Source organism: Barbus barbus (assembly GCF_936440315.1).
Source record: "Barbus barbus genome assembly, chromosome: 20".
NCBI lineage: Eukaryota > Metazoa > Chordata > Actinopteri > Cypriniformes > Cyprinidae > Barbus > Barbus barbus.
In genome coordinates, this window is record NC_136748.1 from 29,822,655 (window position 1) to 29,845,845 (window position 23,191).

Here is a 23,191-nt window from a genome sequence, read left to right on the forward strand (position 1 = left end):
GTTGAAGATTTAGGTTTTGTGTGTGTGTGTGTGTTTGTGTGTGTGTGTGTGTGTGTGTGTGTGTGTGTGTGTGTGTGTGTGTGTGTGTGAGAGAGTGTGAGTGTGTGTGTGTGTGTGTGTGTGAGAGTGTGAGTGTGTGTGTGTGTGTGTGTGTGAGAGTGTGAGTGTGTGTGTGTGTGTGTGTGTGTGCGTGTGTGTATGCGTGCGTGTGTGTGTGTGTGTGTGTGTGTGTGTGTGTATAATATAACGTGTATTTATATTTTTATTTGTGCTGTCAAATGATTAATCACGATTTTGATATATACAAATTTTGTTTACATAATATATGTGTGTGTATATTTATTATGTATATTTAAACACACACATGCATGTATTTAAAAGAAATGTTACATTTGTATATTCAATATATTTACATATAAATGATATAAATATATACATGTAAACACATGTAAATATTTTCATAATATACTGTATGTGTGTGTATTTCTATATACATAATAAATATACACAGTACACACACATATATTGTGCAAACAATTTTTTATTTTGGATGCGATTAATCGCGATGGATCGTTTGACAGCACTAATTTATATATATATAAATGACATAAATAAATACTAAAATACATATAATAAAAAAGAATAACGTTATGTAAATAACTAAATATAATAAAAATGTTAAAAGTTTCTTTGTAGGGGTATAAAATTTAGTAAACCAAGTATTTTTTTTATCTTTTAGGATTGGATTATACACACACACACACATAGTGAAATATTATATACATAAAAATAATAATAAAAACACAAAATTAATAATAATTTTAAAAAATAATTTTTTTTATTACATTTTATTTAAAACAAAGCTTTATTTTAACAGTTCAGCTCTGTCACATCCATATTTGGCTAGATAAATGTGTTTCTGTGGGACACTATCAGTTCATAAACTGTCTCTAACATCGGCCACATAAAAGTACAATATTAATGAACACAACATCCTATTTAATAAAATGTGTACTTGACTCTTCTGATGTATTCTTGTTAAGTGAATGTGTGTAGTTTAGAGAACAGCCTCATGTTAATGTGCTCCGTGATGATTTCCATGTGTCAGCTCATATTTGACTATTAGCCAAACGACATGAACATTGTTCTGAACCACAGTCCTATCCAGATTCATCTCTAAACACTGATTTTACTCAAACTGAGCAGCTGAATGAACTCAAAGTATGAATTAATGAATCTATTTAACGTCAATCTGTGTGTCAAACCCATCAACGAGAGCCATGCTAATATTTACATATTCTAATCTTACATCATTAATATTGTCAAACCTTGTTCACTCTATGTTTGTCAATTAAAAATCAATTATAAACATTTTCAGAACATTCTGGCAAAGTTATGAACAAACATTCCAGTAAATATTCGCTCAGACACAATGTTACAGCAGAAATATTACTTACACGTTCTTTAAATGTAACTAATTGTTTCAGAACGTTCCGAGAACATTAAATAGTAACATTCCTATAATGCTTAGAAAGTTATAAAATGGAATGTTCCTTTAATATTCACATAATCACAACAAACATTTTAAACTAGTTAGCGAAATAATGCTTTCATAACCTGATTGTAACATTACCAAAATGTTAGAACAGCTCACTTATATTTATGCCTTGATTTAATATTTATGTATTTGAATTATATGCATATTTTGTAAGTCATATGAAACAGGTCAGATTTCTGTAATAGTAGATTTATATATTTATCATCAATTTGTTTCAATCTAACTACCTGAAAATAGCTTATTCCATATTTTAATTAAGTTCATACTTTTTAATTGAGCACATTAATTTAATTTTACAATGAACTGATTTATGTTGATTATTTAAATAAAATCAAATACATGTAAATAGTTAATAAATTATAATGTGAAATCTGACCTGTTTCATTTATATATGACTGACAAATATGCATCACAAATGTATTAGTTTGTTTAGTTAAAAGTGTGTAATCCAAATGCATGGAAATTGATGTTAAATTCATATACACAAATCTTAAATTCAGGCCTGAATCTATACATACACTAGTATGCTATGCTTGACATGCTAGCACAGATAAATGGTGTAAACGTGAGCAGGGTGGGTCCGGGCCGCTCTCGGCGCTCATTTGCAATGCATATTGAAGGCTGGACGTCCTGCCAGCTCATTTTAGCCGAGTGTCCCCAAACTCCTTCATTCTCACCGGGGACAATGAGTTCAGGACTGAAGCTTTAGACCACATTAGTGTGGTGATCCGTCCAAAATGAACCGAAACCGCTACTCTCTTCAGGAGCCTGATGTCAAAGAGTATCTGGTGAAGGGAGACAGGTTCACAAAATGGAAAGAAGTAAGTGGACGGGATCAGAATTAGGATTCATATAAACATATGAGATTCTAGTCAATATTGGGTAATGGATTCATATTTGACTGCGCAACAGGCTCAAAATGATCCAGTGTTTTGGATAAAAACACATCATTATTATGGGACACAACTGTTTTTATATGTATTTGTGTTTAATGAAAATGGGCCTCTTGAACAGTCAGATTTGTGTTTATGGTCCATTTCTGTGGTGTATGTTTTTCATTTGTATTATGTTCAGATATATTTTATAGTTTTATAATAAAAACTCTTGACAGGACTCCAAGAAAACCATACCGGTCACCATGAAGATGGATCCGAAAGGATTTTACCTGTACTGGATCAATCAGAGCAAGGTAAAATAGGAATTCAACTTCGTTTTTCTGCTGCTTCTACGAAACAAATGATAATAATATAATCTTTATTCAATATATTCTGTAAGACATTTATTTGTCAGCTGAACCTTTATAAAAACTGATGTGTTTGATTTAATAGTTTGTTAAGAATGTCATCTGTTCACTTCTTACATTTAGGCATTTTTGTTTTATATTTATTAGTTTATGAGGTACAGTGCTGGTAATACCACAGTATTTTGACATTTACTATGATACAGCATGATTACCATATTCATGCACCACAGTATTTACATGGTACTTCAAAGAGCACATCATACTGCCGTGGTACATGTCCAGAAACCACAGTATTACCATAGTAGAGTGTCCAACATGGCATGATAGGATTGTCTAATGTTTTGCCCTTTAAATACAAATGATACATTTATTTAATTTGACATTTTTACTTAAAAATAATATTTAATTTAATTTATTTTATATTTAAAATATAGCTTCCTTTTTTTATTTTGGTGTTTTTGGGATTTATATTAGATTTTTTAAAAACATAATTTTTTATTTCAGTTTTATTTTAGTTTTTATTTATTAGTTAATTAAAAAAAATATATTATTTATTTTCTTTTAGTTTTCTTTAAGTTTTAGTTTGTTATTTTAGTATTTTAAGTTAAACTAAATGATCATTTTGGCAACTATAGCTGAAATAAAATAAATGTTTTGTTTTATTTTATTTTATTTAACCTTTATTTTATTTCAAGTATCAAGATTCTATGTTTTATGGTTGTAGTTTTAGTGAATTATAATACACTGGCATTCACAATCACAAAAGCACAACCAATATCTGCTGTTCCTTTATGAATTCCAGTCGGAAGTGACTTGCTCTAATAGCTGAAAATATCACAATTTGATAATGTAATGATTATGTATGTATTTTACATTTTAAATATTAGATTCATTTTGCAATGCCCTGCCTGTTGTGAGAGTCACATCATCCAAACATAATATTCGTAAGAGCTGCAGGCCTCTTGTGTGTGTGTGTGTGTGTGTGTGCGTGTGTGTGTGTGTGTGTGTGCGTGCGTGCGTGCGTGTGTGTGTGTGTGTGTGTGTGTGCGTGTGTGTGTGTGCGCGCGTGTGTGTGTGTGTGCGCGCGTGTGTGTGTGTGTGCGCGCGTGTGTGTGTGTGTGTGTGTGTGTGTGTGTGTGTGTGTGAGAATATTGATTTGTGCTGATGAAGGTTTGCAGTGTGTCAGATCTTCTTCTGTGGGCAGAGAAACATTCTGGGCTGCTGGATATAATCATGCACAGATCTGACAGCATATGTACATTCAAATGCATCGAGCTCATAATCATCAACTTTATGTTTTTATCAATGTTATGTGGATATAAAGATTCAGTTCACTTGGGTTTATATGATCCCTTCTTTACCTGAAACAAAAAGCATATTTGGGGGTCAATACACATCCAGGCCCAAAATCAGATTTTATTGTATGTATTACTAAAATACTACCAGAATACTAAAATTAAGTAAAACTGAAATAAAAATAAATTAAAGCTAAATAAATATTCAAAAATACACAACAAAATTATAATAATATATATATATATATATATATATATGTGTGTGTGTGTGTGTGTTATTTTAGTATTATATAAATGTGTGTGTGTATACTACATATATATATTTAAATTTTAATTTGAAGTATTTACAAGTGTGTTTGTTATGTGCTTTTGTCATATTTATTTATTAATTAAATATTTATATTTTGGTTTTTTATTTTGGTTTTAGTTTTAGTAATTTTAATTTTATTTCAACCTAAACCTAGGCAACATTTCTAAGTTCCAATTTTTACTTTTTAAGGTGTATTTATTATTATTTTTTAATGTAATATTTTAGCTTCATTTCAATTAACAAAATCGATTTGTAATAGTTTTAGTTTTACATTTTAGTTTTAGTTAACTTTAAGACAACTTTACACAACATAATGTGATTTGTAAGGTCTTGTTTGCAATTAGTGAAATAATATCAGATTTTTTTGAGAATATTTGCCCTAATCTTTATTAATTTTCTGTCTCCTCATCCCTTACATTTATGCTTTAAGCAGATGCTTTTCTTAAAACATGAAATTATATATTTGATCAGTTCACGTGTTCTCTAGAAATCGAACCCATGACCTGGCGTTGCTAACATCACGCTCTACTGTTAGAACAACAGAAATTCTGTATCCTGTTCTGTGCATTATCTGTGATGTCACATCCTGTGTCTCTCCGTCCCGCAGGAAACTGAGTTTTTGGATATCGCCACCATCAGGGACACAAGAGCAGGAAAATATGCCAAACTCCCTAAAGTATGTGCCCTATCCATGTTATGTAATGTGTTTGTTGTTGCATGACTCAGAACTTTCTTTACGACTAAACAGACCTGCCGGCCTTCAGACGGAGTCTCAGTGTTTGACTTCTCTGTTGCATTGAGCATTTGTGTGAATTTGCCTTGCAAACAGCAGCGTTCAGCAGAAACATCCACTTACACAGCAACCACAGCAGACTCATGTTCACATCGAAGAACTACAGCAACTACTGACATACAGCATTAACATTCAAAAATCATTTCATCTCACAAAGTTGTTGGCTTTTACATTTAGATGTATGCATTAGCAGACGCATTATCCAAAGCATCTTGCATCAGAGGAGCATTTTTGGCATGCACATTTTAAAATACTATTAGATAGGATGTTATTGAGATGTTATATTTGATATATGAATTTTTCTATATAAATGAAATGGTGTTTTTTGTCTCTCCACACACACACAGCTGTTGACCTCGCATTTCTCCCTTCACACATTTGCATGAAGCCGGATTTGTTTGCCAGTCTGGGTTGTTCTTGTTGATAGGTCATGTATGGAAAGCAGACGTCATGGAAGAAATGTTTAGAGTTTCTAGAGCTTTCCCTTCTAAACGTCACTTGCTTTAATATTTTGATGTTTGATGGAGTGACTTTCAGAAATCTGAAGTGCTGTTTTAGTGTTCAGGTACTTTTTAGACAACGTTTCATATTCTCAAGCAATGTCGTATGATTGTCTTCCTCTTTCAGCATCCAAAGGTTCGTAACGTCTTCAACATGGACTTCCCTGACAGCCATCATCTGGCCAAAGCGCTGACCATCGTGACGGGACCAGACACAGTCAACCTCACCTATCACAACTTCTTCGCTGCTAAAGAAGTGTCTCAGGTAGCATACTTCATAAATGTGTTTCATATTAACCATAATCACATACTTCAATACGATAGATAGATAGATAGATAGATAGATAGATAGATAGATAGATAGATAGATAGATAGATAGATAGATAGATAGATAGATAGATAGATAGATAGATAGATAGATAGATAGATAGATAGATAGATAGATAGATAGATGAATGACTGCAGCCACATGTTTATCAGGACTAATGTTCCAATCAAAGCAGCCGCTGGTCTTTGTGGTTTGGAAATGGGGCTTATGAGTTTATGATTTTCATATCCTGCCACTAATAAGCTGCAGAGCAGATCAATTGTGTAATTTCTGTGTGCCTCGAAGCACTGAGGTTTATCATACGCCCTCTGGTGGGTGAATGCATTATAAACACATCTGACTGAACTGAACGCAGGCTGGGTTTGTTATTAGTGCTGTTTGTTCAGTCAAGCAGCACTATTGTTATTGATTTGAACAAACAAAGTATTAAAGGAATAGTTCACTCAAAAATGAAAATTTGCTGAGATTTTACTCACTCTATAAGGCCTTCCAAGAGTTTGTTTCTTCATCAGATTTGGATGAATGTAGCATTGCATCAGTGTCTCAGCAATGGATGCTCTGCAGTGAATGGGTGCCGTCAGAATGAGAGTCCAAACAGCTGATAAAAACATCACAATAATCCACAAGTAATCCAAACAACTCCAGTCCATCAGATAACATCTGGAGAAGAAAAAAGAAACAAATCCATCATTAAAACTTTTTTAACTAAAATCTGAGTCCATAATCCATAATAATGCTTCCTCCAGTGAAAAAGTGTTCTGGTCTGAATCAGGAGAGAAATCTGCAGATCAAGCAGCGTTTACAAGACAAAGCAGCTCTAAACAAATATGTGGCTGGATTTTGACATGAGAGACAACAGGAGATGCACTTTTTCACTGGAGGAAGCATTATTATATATTATGGACTCATATTTTAGACGGAAGCGATGGTTTAAAGTTAAAACATCTTGATGGATTTGTTTCTTACTGGAGTGGTGTGGTTTATTGTGATGTTTTATCAGCTGTTTGCACTGTCATTCTGACGGCACCCATTCACTGCAGAGGACCATTTTCAGATGATCATGTTTTTCTAATTTAAGTTTCTTTGTGGCACAGACATGGGCAGATGACATCCTGGCTATAGCATATAACACAATGAGAGCAAACGCCTGCAGACAGGTCTTCCTGGAGAAAGTGTGAGGATCAATTTCAGACTAATCATGACATGACGAATATTCCCGATAGGCTTCTGATAATTATTACATTGACGTTTTTCTTGTTTCTGTCTTCTTTATAGGTATGTCCGCCTTTCATTGCAGACCAACAAAGATGGAAAAATCCCTGTTAAAAAGTACGAGAAACATTGATAATAATCAGAAATCTTGAGGAAAATGTGCTAATGGGTTTATTGTCGCACATTAAAATGATACTTGTCATATCAGGTTAATATTTTATGAGAGATCTTCTCATAATGATCTTAATCTTTCATCTCAGCATCTTAAAGATGTTTCCAGCAGACAAGAAAAGAGTGGAAGCTGCTCTGGCTGCAGCAAATCTCCCAAAAGGAAAGGTGTGTGTGTGTGTGTGTGTGTGTGTGTGTGTGTTATGTTTGTATATGAGTGTGTTTATACAGTGTTTAACCATCAGTCGTCTTGTGTTGTTAGTTTGACACCATTAAGGCTGATGTGTTCACTGAAGCGGCGTTCAAGACCTTCATACTGAATCTCTGTCCCAGACCTGAAATCAATGAAATCTTCACATCCTTGTGAGTGAATGCACTCCATATGTTCATTTGACATAGGCACGATTTCATCAATTCTCATGAATCAGTGTTTGATTGTGACCTCCGTAGCACCAAAGGAAAGGGTTTCATGACGAAGGAGATGATGACCAAGTTTCTGAACGAGAAACAGCGAGATTCCCGTCTCAATGAGGAGCTGTTTCCACTCGTCAGAATCGAGCAGGTGAAGAATCTCATAGACAAATATGAACCGAGCTCGTCCAACGCCAGCCGCGGTGAGTTCAGTTTAATTATTCATTTTTTACAATAAAAAAAAATATCTAAACATGCAAGATGCAGTGTTATTTTAGTATTGTTGATTTAATTAATCATCCATTTTCAATTAACTAATTTAAGATTTGGAGTTTTTTTATTTTTATTTTATGTGCTTTTGTCAGTTTTTTTAATATAGCTTTAATTTTAATTGTGTAATTTTTAACTTTAAACTTCAACATATTTTTATGTTTTTAATGTGTCTTTCATTAACATTATTATTCTTACATTTATAGTATTCTTACATTTATGGATTTATGATCCACTGGCAAAAGTTGTATTCATAAAATAAAATTAAATACAATTAAATAAAAATTGAATAAAATTAAATAAAATTAAATAAAATTAAATAAAATTAAATAAAATAAAATAAAATTAAATAAAATTAAATTAAATAAAATTAAATTAAAATCTTATTCCAAAATAAAAAATGTAAAATCTAAATATACTGTAAGAACTCAAAATATTAATAAAAATGCTAATATAGTATAATATAATAATAATAATATAAAATGAATAAAAACTATATATACATTTAAAGAACATAACTAATAAAAATATAATTTAATTTGATTGTATGCAAAAATACACAATAAAATTAATAAAGCTTTAATCTAAAATTAAAATAAAAGCTATAATAATATAATATAATATAATATAATATAATATAATATTTAAAAAAACTGTATAATAGATCCGTGAATGATCAGCCTGTAAGCCAGTCAGCTCAGATCAGCTCAGTGAATAACAAAACAGTGTTTCTGAGCCTGGTTGAACAAGAGGCTGTGTGACTGTATATTTGTAAAGATTCATTCACGTTGTTGCTGCTGCTGCAGGTCAGATTTCTCCAGAGGGTTTGATGTTTTACCTGATGGGATCTGAGACATCAGTGGTGAAACTGGACAAACTGGCCCAGAGTCATGATATGACCCAACCAATCCCACATTACTTCGTCAAATCCTCCCACAACACCTATCTCACAGGTGAGGAAAAAACGAAACACTGAGGATTTTACAGACATTGACTTGAAAGTGATTGCTTTTAACTTGAGATGTATTAATTTCACAATACTCGGGTATGTCCATTTATGATAACAGCAATAACTAATACCCAACTAATATAAAGTTCAAACATTAAAGACAAGTACACAGTTAATAATGAGAACAAATAAACTTATTACAAGCACTAATGCCAATCCTGCTGTAATTATAAATAAATAAAGAAATGTACAAATGCAAAATAAATATATAAATAAATATACAAAGAAAAGTAAAAAATCAAAAATAAATCATTATTTATAATTTTATTTTTTCCACATTTTTCCTTTTTTCTTTATACATTTATTTATTTCCACTTTATTTTCATATTTATGTATTTATTAACGTATTTATCTCACATTTCTTTGTGAGATATATGGTAATGAGGAGGGCGTGTTTTACCTCAGGAATAGCAATGGAGTCAGAGTAGGCCACAGTGACACCGTGTGGTGCCCAAACGAAGTACAAGAAGTGTAGCCTACATGACGCACCTGTTGATAGTGTGGGATGAATGGCAATATGGCCAAAATATCATGGGTTATTATTTCAGTTTCACGTGGGGGGTTGCGTGCAATCAGTGATCGTGTGTATTTGCTGATGCTAATGCTATTTTTTAAATAGCACATTAGGCCCACATATAATTATCACAGAAACAAATCCACAGCTGAACCGCGGCAACAAGTAGCCTAGTGGTGTTTTAGTAATCAGCGTAACATATTTGAAGGAATCAGTTGAATGGATTGAACTCACTCGTTAAGACAGTGACTTGACGCCACCTAGTGTCTGTTTTAGTTTCTTATTAAAGGTATCATTTAATTGACATATTTCTGCCTTCAAAATTTAAAACATTAATTTAATAACATTTTATGCATTTATAGGCTAATTGCAGTGTAAATGCATTCAGTAATGATGGCTTTTGTTGACACTAGTAACAGGCCTTTATTATTTTAACTGAATTTATTGATTGGAATTAAGAACGTGGCATATTCCATATTCATGATGCATGCATTTAATACGGTTTAAAACAATGCCCCGGACATCAGTTTACGTGTTTGTTTCTGATGCTGTCAATGTTGTTTTTGGTTAAATTAAAAAAATGCAGTTAGCTCAAAGAGTTGAGGGCACACGACAGGCGCTGTTTGGATGAGCATGATGTATGATCAATGCATGGCGTGTGTGTTTCATTTGTTTGGCCTAATGGATGTTTCCAGTCTAAATAAATAAAAGTGGAAATAAATAAATGTATCAATAAAAAAATAAATAAATGTGGGAAAAAAAGAAAAAATACATAAATAATTATTTATTTTTGCTTTTTTACATTTCTTTGTACATTTATTTATTTATTTATAATTATGGCAGGTTTGGCATTCCATACTGACACAAATAAATACAATAAACAAAGTACACAGTAAATAAACAATGCTTGTGAAAACTGTATTACTGTATGATGAACATATACACAGATACCTATTAAAGCTACATAAGACCAGAGAGAGATTCTTCCTTTTCTTTTATTGTTTGATTAACTTTATTAACACAGAAAACAGAAGGAGGCTATTGTCTGAATGCACGGACCTATTATATTGACACATTTTCTGAACTGTTTACGTTCACTTAAGGCATTACCGACTGTGTTTACATGGGTACTCGTCGAGAAGTGCATTTTCACTCAATTTTGTCTTTGCACAAAAAGACGTAAAAGAGACCTCGTCTCATTACGTGAGCGCACAGAAATAGTTGAGCCCTCTTCTGTGCCATCTTGCACTTGAATGGTTTAAAATCACTATAAAAATCACCTTTATATTTAAATTGAAGACTTAAAAACACCATTGGGGGGTGACGCATTACAAGTAACGTGATTTACGTAATCAGATTACTTTTTTTAAAGTAACTAGTAAAGTAATGCATTTTAATTTAGAAGGAAATATCTGAGTTACTTTTTCAAATAAGTAACAGCAGTTCCTTTGTTTCTCATGTATTGACGGACAGCTCTTGTGTTGCCATGTTGAGAGAAATCAGGAGTAAGTGCAGAGTGTTGTGTGTGAACATGATCTTACTGTAGTTCTAGACTAAATATATCAACATGATCTTACTGTAGTTCTAGACTAAATATCTACATGATCTTACTGTAGTTCTAGACTAAATATCAACATGATCTTACTGTAGTTCAACACTAAATATCAACATGATCTTACTGTAGTTCAACACTAAATATATCAACATGATCTTACTGTAGTTCTAGACTAAATATCAACATGATCTTACTGTAGTTCTAGACTAAATATCTACATGATCTTACTGTAGTTCTAGACTAAATATATCAACATGATCTTACTGTAGTTCTAGACTAAATATATCAACATGATCTTACTGTAGTTCTAGACTAAATATCTACATGATCTTACTGTAGTTCTAGACTAAATATATCAACATGATCTTACTGTAGTTCTAGACTAAATATCTACATGATCTTACTGTAGTTCTAGACTAAATATCTACATGATCTTACTGTAGTTCTAGACTAAATATCAACATGATCTTACTGTAGTTCTAGACTAAATATCAACATGATCTTACTGTAGTTCTAGACTAAATATCTACATGATCTTACTGTAGTTCTAGACTAAATATCAACATGATCTTACTGTAGTTCTAGACTAAATATCAACATGATCTTACTGTAGTTCTACACTAAATATCAACATGATCTTACTGTAGTTCTAGACTAAATATCAACATGATCTTACTGTAGTTCTAGACTAAATATCAACATGATCTTACTGTAGTTCTAGACTAAATATCAACATGATCTTACTGTAGTTCTAGACTAAATATCAACATGATCTTACTGTAGTTCTAGACTAAATATCAACATGATCTTACTGTAGTTCTAGACTAAATATCAACATGATCTTACTGTAGTTCTACACTAAATATCAACATGATCTTACTGTAGTTCTAGACTAAATATCAACATGATCTTACTGTAGTTCTACACTAAATATCAACATGATCTTACTGTAGTTCTAGACTAAATATCAACATGATCTTACTGTAGTTCTACACTAAATATCAACATGATCTTACTGTAGTTCTAGACTAAATATCAACATGATCTTACTGTAGTTCTTCACTAAATATCAACATGATCTTACTGTAGTTCTAGACTAAATATCAACATGATCTTACTGTAGTTCTACACTAAATATCAACATGATCTTACTGTAGTTCTACACTAAATATCAACATGATCTTACTGTAGTTCTAGACTAAATATCAACATGATCTTACTGTAGTTCTAGACTAAATATCAACATGATCTTACTGTAGTTCTAGACTAAATATCAACATGATCTTACTGTAGTTCTACACTAAATATCAACATGATCTTACTGTAGTTCTACACTAAATATCAACATGATCTTACTGTAGTTCTAGACTAAATATCAACATGATCTTACTGTAGTTCTAGACTAAATATATCAACATGATCTTACTGTAGTTCAACACTAAATATATCAACATGATCTTACTGTAGTTCAACACTAAATATATCAACATGATCTTACTGTAGTTCTAGACTAAACATGTATTTACTCATCTCACCTGCACTAAAACAAAAAGAAAAAATGTACTGACCACAAACTTTTGAATTGAAGTTTATATTGTAAAAAAAATCTATTTTGAATAAATACCTTTTTGTTTTTTACTTTTTATTTATCAAAGAATCCTAAAAGAAGTATCACAGGTCCCAAAAAGATATTAAGCAGCACAAATGTTTCCAACATTGATGATAAATCAGTATATTATTAGGATTTCTGAAGGATCGTGTGACACTGAAGACTGGAGTAATGATGCTGAAAATACAGCTGCAGATCACAGAAATAAATAATATTTTAAGTATAATAAAATAGAAAACCTTTATTTTAAATTGCAATAATTTTTCACAAAATTACAGTTTTTTGATCAAATAGATGCAGCCTTGATGAGCATAAAAAGCTTCTTTAAAACACATTAAAAATCTCACTGATCCTAAACTTGTGAACAGCAGTGTACCTCTGGCCCTGGCTTTAACACTTCTTCAGCAGGTACTGTTAGTTGAGTTTTCTTGGTAAATAAATAGATCAAACCCAGTAAAGTGTGTGTTGTGTGCAGCGGGGCAGCTGACGGGCGTCTCGTCTCCGGAGATGTACCGCCAGTGTCTCCTCGCCGGGTGCCGCTGTCTGGAGCTCGACTGCTGGAAGGGCAAACCGCCGGATGAAGAGCCAATCATCACCCACGGCTTCACCATGACAACCGAAATCCTCTTCAAGGTCGGTTCCTCCAATCAGAGCTCTCGTGCTCAGTCTCGCTGTGATTATGGGATGTGCAGTGGAGGCTCATTATAATCAGTACAAGCTACATTTGACAGAAATCAAGATTATTAATCAGATTACAGCAGATTATTAATCGCTTTGATTTACTGAATCAAAACCTAAATATGTATAAATAACCTCAGGAAGAAGTTAGCATACTTTTAAAAAGAGTACTTATTATAGAAATAATATCATTTAAAGGAATATACTTCAGTGCAAAATTAGTGTTTTCGGGTGTTTAATTTACATGTTAGTCGTAATTAAAATTAGTGTAAATTTAATGCAATAAATGAACTAAAGTTTTCTGCCCAATGTATTGACAAGCATTTATGGTAACTATAATATACTTTAATGTAATTTCTATTGCAACTTTTCTGTATTTAAATATATATTTGTATAATGATGTTGCAATTCTACGGAAGCGTATTGCATTCACTTGAGGAAAAAAAATCTACTCTGTTTTTCTGAATTAATGAGTTAATTATTTCAGAATTACGAGATAATTTTTAATGAAAAAAAAATTTTTGCTCTGTTTTTCTGAATTAATGACTTAATTATCTCGTAATTCTGAGATAATTAAGTCATTAATTCAGAAAAACAGAGCAAAAACTTTTTTCTCTCTTTAAAAATTATCTCGTAATTCTGAGATAATTAAGTCGTTAATTCAGAAAAACAGAGAAAAATTTTTTTCTCTCTTTAAAAATTATCTCGTAATTCTGAGATAATTAAGTCGTTAATTCAGAAAAACAGAGAAAAATTTTTTCTCTCTTTAAAAATTATCTCGTAATTCTGAGATAATTAAGTCGTTAATTCAGAAAAACAGAGAAAATTTTTTTCTCTCTTTAAAAATTATCTCGTAATTCTGAGATAATTAAGTCGTTAATTCAGAAAAACAGAGCAAAAAGGTTTTTTTCATGAAAAATTATCTCGTAATTCTGAGATAATTAACTCGTTAATTCAGAAAAACAGAGTAGATTTCTTTTTCCTCAAGTGAATGCAATACGCTTCCGTACAATTCAGTGCGTTTAACTTAAATGTAATATTGAATAACACACTACAGTTAAATTATGATCAAGTATGTTAGTCAACACTTCAAGTCGACTTCTTGCCTGACAAATATATTCCAACATAATGATTTAAAATGTACTTAAAAAAAGCACATTTGACATATTACAAAGTGTGGTTTTATTACAATATTCCATATACAGAATCATGAAAGTCATAGTCACTCAACTGGCCTTTTATTTCATCAATATTATATTATCTACAGTTTTCTTGTTTAATATACTTTAAGATTTGATACACTCCAAGTGCACATTCAATATGACTAAGCACACTTTTTTTCACAATGATGAGGAAGGAAAGTTAATTCAAATGCTCTTATTTTATGACTTTAGGATGTGATTGAAGCGATCGCTGAGAGTGCCTTCAAAACATCCAAGTATCCTGTTGTCCTTTCGTTTGAGAACCACGTTGATTCGTAAGACACGTTTTCCTCCTCGTACTGCAGGTTTGATGCTGTGATATTTCTGATATGATATAAATGAGATCACGTGTTTGTTTCAGAGTGAAGCAGCAGGAGAAGATGGCCAGCTACTGCAGGACGATCTTTGGAGACGCTCTGCTCGTTGATATACTGGACAAATATCCTGTGAGTTCAGATGTGGAGACCGTTTTGTTAGATTCAGACTATAAAAGTTTTTATTTACATAGTAAATGTGTGTGTACTGTATTTATTATGTACACATGCATGTATATATTTAAGAAAAATGTTACGTTTATATATTAAATATATTTATATATAATATAAATTATATGAATAGAAATATATACATGTAAATATTTTCAAAATATATACTGTATGGGTGTGTATTTATATATACATAATAACTATACACAGTAAACACAGATATATTATGTAAACAGAAACTGCGATTAATCGTTGTAATCGACGTATTGACAAGAGTTGCCAAAAAATGTGATTAAAAATTATAAATAAAATTAACAGTTTACATTAAGATTCTGTTTGGTTAACTATAATAGTTAATATGAACTAATAATAAAACATTTATAAAGCATTTAAAATGGACTAGTGGGAAAGAAAATGTGAATAAAAATGATAAATTAAATAAAATACAATAATAAAATAAAATATAAAATGCAATAAAAGGTGATCAGTTAGATCAAATAAAGCAAAATAAACCAGTAACACTTATTATATATTAGTTAACATGAACTGTCAATGGATGATGCTTATAAAGCATTCATTAATCTTCCTTGTTGTCAAATTAAACATTCACTAAAACATCCTTTTCAACAGAATGAATGGTTGTGCTTTTATTAATTAATGTCACAATAATGAACATTAACTAATGGGACCTTATTGTAAAGTGTTACCAATAATCTTATATTACATGCTGTTAGTAGTAATTCTGCTTAATATCTCGTTTAATCTTCTGTGGTTTGTTGTTCAGCTGAAGGCCGGTCATCCGGTGCCGAGTCCATCTGAGCTGATGGGTAAAATACTGATCAAGAACAAGAAAAGCAGCGCACCGCCCAGCAAACCAGAACAGGCCAAGAAAGTGTCCGGTCCAGAACAAGCACACGGGCCTGCGGACGATTCTGAGTCCAACCAACCCGCCGATCCAAACCAACCCGCTCCAGCTAACCCAGAGGCCAGCGACACACATCATGCAACCGGTCAGTTCATCCATTAACCAGTCCTCTGACTAGTTTCAGTGTCAGTGAACTGCTTCTATGAAGCGTCCAAATACTTTTGGTGCTTGCTGTGTTTGTGAAGATGATTCAGTGTCACCAAAAATAAAAAGGGCAGAAAATAAGAGTATTTTGTGTCTAACCGATCTAACAGATGACCATCATGAAGAGCATGATGACCACGATGATCATGACGAAGAGAAGATGAAGAACTCCGATGAGGTGAAGTAGATAACTTCAGGCCTCTTTTGAGGAACTTTTGAGGCTGATCATTGAAAGACTGAAGGTTCAAATGCCAGAAATTCAGAAATGCACATTTTAAAACCTAATGAAGTCTCGTCTGCTCACCAAGGATGCATTTATTTGACCAAAATAAAAACTGTGAAAATTTGTGAAATATTATTACAATTTAAAATAACCTTTTCCATGTGAATACGTGTTAAACTGTAATTTATTTCTGTGATCAAAGCTGTATTTTCAGCATGCTTCAGTGTCACATGATCCTTCAGAAATCATTCTAATATACAGAATACTGCACAATATTTTTGTGAAACCTGTGATGCATTTTATTTTTCAAGATTTTTTGATGAATAGAAAGTTCAAAAGAACAGCAATTATTTTTTCTTTTATTATGCAACTTATTATGTATTTACTGGCACTCTGATGATTTTAATGCATCCTTGCGGAATAAAATTATTAATTTATTTTTAAAAAAGAGTAGTGTATGCTGCAGTGAAACTGTCCATGTAGTAAAGACACTCCAGTTTGCTTTTAATAAGTAATTGTTTGCTAAAAGTACAATGACTTCTCTTTTTTTAATCAACATCTATTGAGTCTGCATTATTTGTCATTTCCTCTCAGGGAACCGCTGGACAGGAAGTGACCGCGTACGAGGAGATGTCCGCTCTGGTCAACTACGTACAGCCCAACAAATTCATCTCTTTTGAGAACGCAGCCAGTGAGTTCACGCTCATATGTGTGTGATGAATACATAATAAATGCACCTGAAACCTTCTCTTAGGCCATATTACACAATAAATATAATAAGCTTTTTTGGCAAATTATTCCCCTTTGAGCTATAAATATGCAAAATCAAATGTATAAACCATTAAAATGTAGTGAAATGATAACATTTATGATAACAAGTAACATTTTCCAATAGTTTTGTTTGTTAACATTTGTGATTACATTACATGAGCAATATAATTAAAATATGATTCTTCATTGTTCATGTCAGCTGACAGTGCATTAATTGATGTTAACATGATTTTTATTTATATTTTTATCTGACTTTATTGATTTTTGTATTTATATTGTATACATTTATCAGTTCAAGCATTCAAGAATTATTCAGGTTTTAAGGGCTGCAGATTTCCATCAAAATACAAGTTTGATGGTTCATTGTTTGAAAATGAAGAAATTAAATCAAACGTAATTTTACAAGTAATGTCAAATTATTATTATTATATAATTTTTCTTAAATGCTCATTTTTATAATCCAGTGAAATATTACAGTTGTTTGTATTTATTTTTTACATTGTTATTTAATAATAATACTTCACCCAGAAAAAATTAAATTAAAACGTTTGATGGTTTAATGTTTAAAATAAATACATTAAGACAGCCATATCTATTAATACTGCAATTTTAAAGTGAAATACAATTACTATTATTATTATTAGCTTTAGTATTACATTTATAATTTTATAATGAAATATTCCAATAATAATATTGATTATTATTAATATTTATTTTTGTAAATTTATGTACTATTAAAAGTACATTTTTACTAATTTAGTAAAAAAAAAATGTTTTTACTTTTATTATAAGACATGAAAATGTGCTGCATAGTAGGACTGGATCTGTACAATGCTGACAAATCTCTAAAGTTGTAAAAAAGTGTTTCATATTGACGTGTTTTCACCATCTGATTCTGTCCCGATTTAGAAAAAAACAAGAGTTTTGTCATCTCTTCCTTCGTGGAAACCAAAGGGGAGAGTCTGATCGCTAAGAACGCTGTGGACTGGGTGGAGTATCCTTTTCTCTCAGTTCGACTCAGATTCAGTGTTTTCTGGTGTTTGGATGTCAGTGCTTTCCTATACTGATGACTGTAGATATAATAAGAGGCAGATGAGCCGTATCTACCCTAAAGGAACCCGTGTGGACTCTTCAAACTACAGTCCTCAGCCCTTCTGGACCGCCGGCTGCCAGTTTGTGGCGCTCAACTACCAGACCATGGGTGAGACGAGCCAAATCACCGCTTGTGTCCATAAATAATGTCCTTACATTAGCACGGGGTTTCCCAAAACGGGAGTTCTTGAGTTGATGAAAAGCAATATTTACTAATATTTAACTTTAATATAACTAATATTTAGTTAAATCATAAAAATGTAGAACAATACATTATTTAAAATAACTACCACAATTGTAAAAAAATAAATAAAACCCTTCCTAAAAAAGAAACATATATATTTAAAATGTATTTTTTATTTGTTCACCTGAAAGTCATGTTGACATCAGAGAACTGTGAACATACATATGTGTTATTAAATTATTGAAATATTAAATTTCAGGGATATTTCAAGTAAATGTTTTATTGATAGAGCTGACAGAAAAGTTTGAAAATCCCTGCAAATCTTTTCTCTTTGTTAACCTTCACTTATCTTTATCTTTTATATTTTAATATGATGAGTAAAATGTATAATATGTAATTTTGTGCATTTAAAGCTGTCCACCAAGCACATAAGACTGATGTGTCTGTGGGTTTAATGGTGTGATCTGAATCTGTGCTATAGATTTCCCCATGCAGCTCAACATGGCTCTGTTTGAGTTTAACGGCAGGACGGGTTACATCCTCAAACATGACGTGATCCGTCGCAACGACAAGAAGTTCGATCCCTTCTGTGACAGGATTGACACCATTATCGCCAGCACTCTCACCATTAAGGTAATGCAGGAGAATGCATTGGGACTTATATAGAAGAACGGTTCTATAACAATGCATTATATGCATATATATATATATATATTAAGAACTAAAAATTTCCAATTTAATATGTGCAGTCTTTTCGCTATCAGTGAATATCTTCACGTCTAATTTGATCTCATCTTTCTTGACTTGTTCATGTAAATGTGATTGTGAACTGTAACCTGTGTTCAGATTTACTCCGGTCAGTTCCTGTCGGATAAGAACGTGAAAACCGGAGTGGAGGTCGAGCTCATCGGTTTGCCCAAAGACCCCAAACGCAAATACCGCACCAAATGGAGCACGACGCCCAACGCCATCAACCCCGAGTGGAACGAGGAGCCTTTCGTCTTCGAGAAGGTCAGATCCCACAGCTCTCATATCGTTCATGACTCAGGTGTGTTTGAGCTGCCCAGAGACTGAAGTCTGTGTGATGTTGAGCAGGTCTTGCTGCCAGAGATGGCCTACCTCAGATTCGTGGTTCAGGAGGAGGGCGGCAAGTTCTTGGGTCACCGAATCATCCCTCTGGACGCTCTGCAGACAGGTGAGACCAGCAGTCATCAGTAGCACAGGTATATTTGTAGCAATAGACAACAATATGGGTCAAAATTATCAATTTTTCTTTTATGCCAAAAATCATAAGGATATTAAGTAAAGATCATGTTCCATGAAGATATTTTGTAAATTTATTACCATAAATATATCAAAACTTAATTTTTGATTAGTAATATGCATTGCCAGGAACTTCATTTGAACAACTTTAAAGGCGATTTTCTCAATATTTAATTTTTTTTGCACCCTCAGATTCCAGATTTTCAAATAGTTGTATCTCAGCCACATATTGTTATTTATTCAGCTTTCAGATGATGTATACATCTCAATTTAAAAAAACAAATTACCCTTATGACAGGTTTTGTGGTCCAGAGTCGCATATGAGGATTTTTTGGTGGAACAAAACAAGTTTGTCAAATGCTGTGATGGTTTGCAGGTTTCCAGCACATCTGTCTGCGCAGCGAGAGCAACATGCCGCTCACGCTGCCGTCTCTGTTCGTTCACATCGAGGTGAAGGACTACATCCCCGCTGCGTTCGCCGGTACTGACCTACAGACCTACAGTAGCATGCTTTTATTGAACGCGACATCAAATAACCTCTCAATGATTGTGTTTCTGCTAGATTTCTCGGATGCACTTTTCAATCCCGTGAAGACTTCAAAGCCACCGAAGACTGAGGTAGAATTAAATGCACAGATAGTAATAGATGCATGTTCAAGTGCTCTCCAAAGGCATTAGTGCACTATTGAGTCAAGCAGTTTCTTTGGGTTGACCTATAAAAACCTGAATATAAATTAACTGCTGCATTTTATGTGTGGATGTAACAACCAGGATTATTATAGTTAACTAAAACTAAAACCATAAGAAAAAAAAGTAAAAGTCAACTGAAAATACATTTATTTTTATTTTAGCTTGATGCCAAGGTAACATTTCTATTTCATGTAGTTTAACTTGATGTACTAAATCACAAAAAACACAAAAAAATGACCAAAAATTTTAATAAATTTAAAGTGAAAAAAGAAAATTATAAAATAAAAACGAATTCAAAATAATAGTATAAGATCTCAACGATACCGAAATAACATGGCTAACTACCACGGTTATTATAGTTAACTAAAATTAAAACAAACAAAAAACCTTTTTAATAAACATTAGCTGAAATAAAATTAAATAAAAGTATTTTATGTCAGCTAGTTGCCAAGGCAACATTTCTCATTTTTATTTATTTTAAGTTTAAAATAACTAAAACTAAAATGGAAATGAAATGTATAAAAAATATGTAGACATATAAAAATAATTAATACAAATTATAAAAACATACAAAAAAATACTAAACTAATTTAAAGTAATAAGAACTATAATAAGATCTTATGATACCAAAAATAACACAGATTACAACCAGGGTTATTATAGTTTAAAAAAATATAAGACTATAACTTATTTTATTTTAACTAGTTGCAGCATTTCTTTTAGTTTAACTTTATAAAATATTAAAATAACTAAAACTAAAAATGAATAAATTATGTAAAAATAAAAATTTATAAAAAATGTTTAGACATTTAAAGAAAAAGTAATAAAAAATGATAAAACGCAATATTAATACACTATAATTGTACCTCAGCGATATTAAAATAATATTGATAACAACCTTTAAACTAACTATTAAATAATTCAAATCTAATATTTCATGAACATGGATGAACTTATTTAAGAAGCCATATAAAAAGTGTGATGGTGTACAATCATTCAGTCATTACTGAAAAACACACTCATCCTGTGCTTATTGTCAGGCTCCAGATCACTCTGTCTATCTCTGCACTGTCTCTGGCTTAACCATGTAATCTTCAGCTGTTGTAAATGCTAAAAGATGGAAAAGCACGTCTCACACAGATCTCACTGTACTCTCGTCTTCAGAGTTTAACATACGTGTGTGAATATGAGCTACCTGTCGCTGACGGAGCTCAGACGCCGGCCGCTCCTGCAGCTGCCGCAGGTGATTAACACACACGTGATGACATCATCTCTTACACAAACACTGACAGGCTGTGGTTTCTAACAAATCCATCATAGTACTCTATGAAATACCTGACTCTACTAATAAATATAAACTTATTAACATTTGACTGGACTCGTGTGAGTGGGGGAGAACATAACTTTTAATTCATATATATATATATATATATTATAAATGTAAATATTTTATCAATATAAATATTTCTGTATTTTTCATTTTTATGTTTTCTGTTTTGATTTTAATTTTAATTTATTTTTAAATGTTAGTCATTTTAATTTTTGTGTTGTGTTTTGTCAGTTTTAGTATTTTTTAATATGTCTAAGTACTTTTAATTACATTTTTTATTTTATATTTTGAATTAGCTTTAATTTTATATTTGCAGTTTTCAGTTTTAATTTGTAATAATTTGATCTGATTTTTTATTTTTAGAATTGTTTATGTGCTTTTGTCATTTGTATTATTATTATTATTATTATTTATTTTTATTGAGCTAAATAACAACACTATTGTTTTCTGTAGAACTACACCTAAAACTAAAGACATTCGAATTCGCTGAATTTGTTTCATAATTTATGCATTTTACTCCATTAACAATTTGACTGCTTTGAAAAAATCTGAGTTATATAAAGCGCTGTATCATGGTAATTGTATCTGATACCATCACTGTACTGATTTCTCATATTTATTGAAGTGAAATGGATGATCATTTATACTTGTCTATCTGTCTATGACTCTATCATATAATAAGAACCGAAGGCCGCAGAAGCAGCTCCAGCATCATCAGAGGAATCTGAATCTGCAGAGACTCCAGCAGAGGGCGACGCTGCACCTCCGGCTGAACCAAAACCAGAGGAAAACCCAGAACCTGAACCCAAACCAGAGGAAAAACCAGAACCTGAACCCAAACCAGAGGAAAACCCAGAACCTGAGCCCAAACCAGAGGAAAAACCAGAACCTGAACCCAAACCAGAGGAAAACCCAGAACCTGAGCCCGAAGCCAAACCAGAGGAAAAAACAGAACCTGAGCCCGAAGCCAAACCAGAGGAAAAACCAGAACCTGAGCCCGAAGCCAAACCAGAGGAAAAACCAGAACCTGAGCCCGAAGCCAAACCAGAGGAAAAACCAGAACCTGAGCCCGAAGCCAAACCAGAGGAAAACCCAGAACCTGAACCCGAAGCCAAACCAGAGGAAAAACCAGAACCAGACCCTGAACCAAAATCAGAAGAAAACACAGAAGCTGCTGCAGATGCTGTCGTCACGGAGACCAAAGAATCCAGTGAGGAAACCTCATCTGATCTATCAGGTGATCTGCATCTGTCACATGACTCATTACATGATACATTATAACATCATCACACTGACTCGCCAAGTTAGTTGTTACCTTAGTTTGAATAGGTACCACCAAAACTCATCCACAACTATCATCAAAACATTACAAAATATTAATTTCAATATAAATTGTAGCCTAATGTCCAGCGCTCTCTCCACCCTCAA

General features: G+C 32.3%; 1 protein-coding gene across 1 annotated transcript in view; it reads left to right on the top strand.

Annotated features, from left to right (window-relative positions):
- Window positions 1–2,227: 2,227 nt before the first annotated feature.
- plcb2 (phospholipase C, beta 2) overlaps window positions 2,228–23,191 on the top strand; it is a gene marked incomplete at its 3' end in the record, with an annotated part of 32,714 nt that continues 11,750 nt past the window's right edge. Inside the window, exons 1-25 of the mRNA XM_079444105.1 lie at window positions 2,228–2,379; window positions 2,670–2,747; window positions 5,014–5,082; window positions 5,827–5,964; window positions 7,123–7,202; window positions 7,304–7,357; window positions 7,501–7,576; window positions 7,671–7,771; window positions 7,859–8,022; window positions 8,896–9,042; window positions 13,252–13,409; window positions 14,849–14,931; window positions 15,018–15,102; window positions 15,926–16,151; window positions 16,321–16,388; window positions 17,028–17,124; window positions 18,114–18,198; window positions 18,281–18,405; window positions 18,962–19,113; window positions 19,327–19,491; window positions 19,576–19,675; window positions 20,120–20,224; window positions 20,306–20,361; window positions 21,598–21,676; window positions 22,446–23,000. Of these exons, the coding sequence (XP_079300231.1) occupies window positions 2,296–2,379; window positions 2,670–2,747; window positions 5,014–5,082; window positions 5,827–5,964; window positions 7,123–7,202; window positions 7,304–7,357; window positions 7,501–7,576; window positions 7,671–7,771; window positions 7,859–8,022; window positions 8,896–9,042; window positions 13,252–13,409; window positions 14,849–14,931; window positions 15,018–15,102; window positions 15,926–16,151; window positions 16,321–16,388; window positions 17,028–17,124; window positions 18,114–18,198; window positions 18,281–18,405; window positions 18,962–19,113; window positions 19,327–19,491; window positions 19,576–19,675; window positions 20,120–20,224; window positions 20,306–20,361; window positions 21,598–21,676; window positions 22,446–23,000 (3,130 nt within the window). The 5' untranslated portion in view covers window positions 2,228–2,295. The remainder of the gene's footprint in view (window positions 2,380–2,669; window positions 2,748–5,013; window positions 5,083–5,826; window positions 5,965–7,122; window positions 7,203–7,303; window positions 7,358–7,500; window positions 7,577–7,670; window positions 7,772–7,858; window positions 8,023–8,895; window positions 9,043–13,251; window positions 13,410–14,848; window positions 14,932–15,017; window positions 15,103–15,925; window positions 16,152–16,320; window positions 16,389–17,027; window positions 17,125–18,113; window positions 18,199–18,280; window positions 18,406–18,961; window positions 19,114–19,326; window positions 19,492–19,575; window positions 19,676–20,119; window positions 20,225–20,305; window positions 20,362–21,597; window positions 21,677–22,445; window positions 23,001–23,191) is intronic.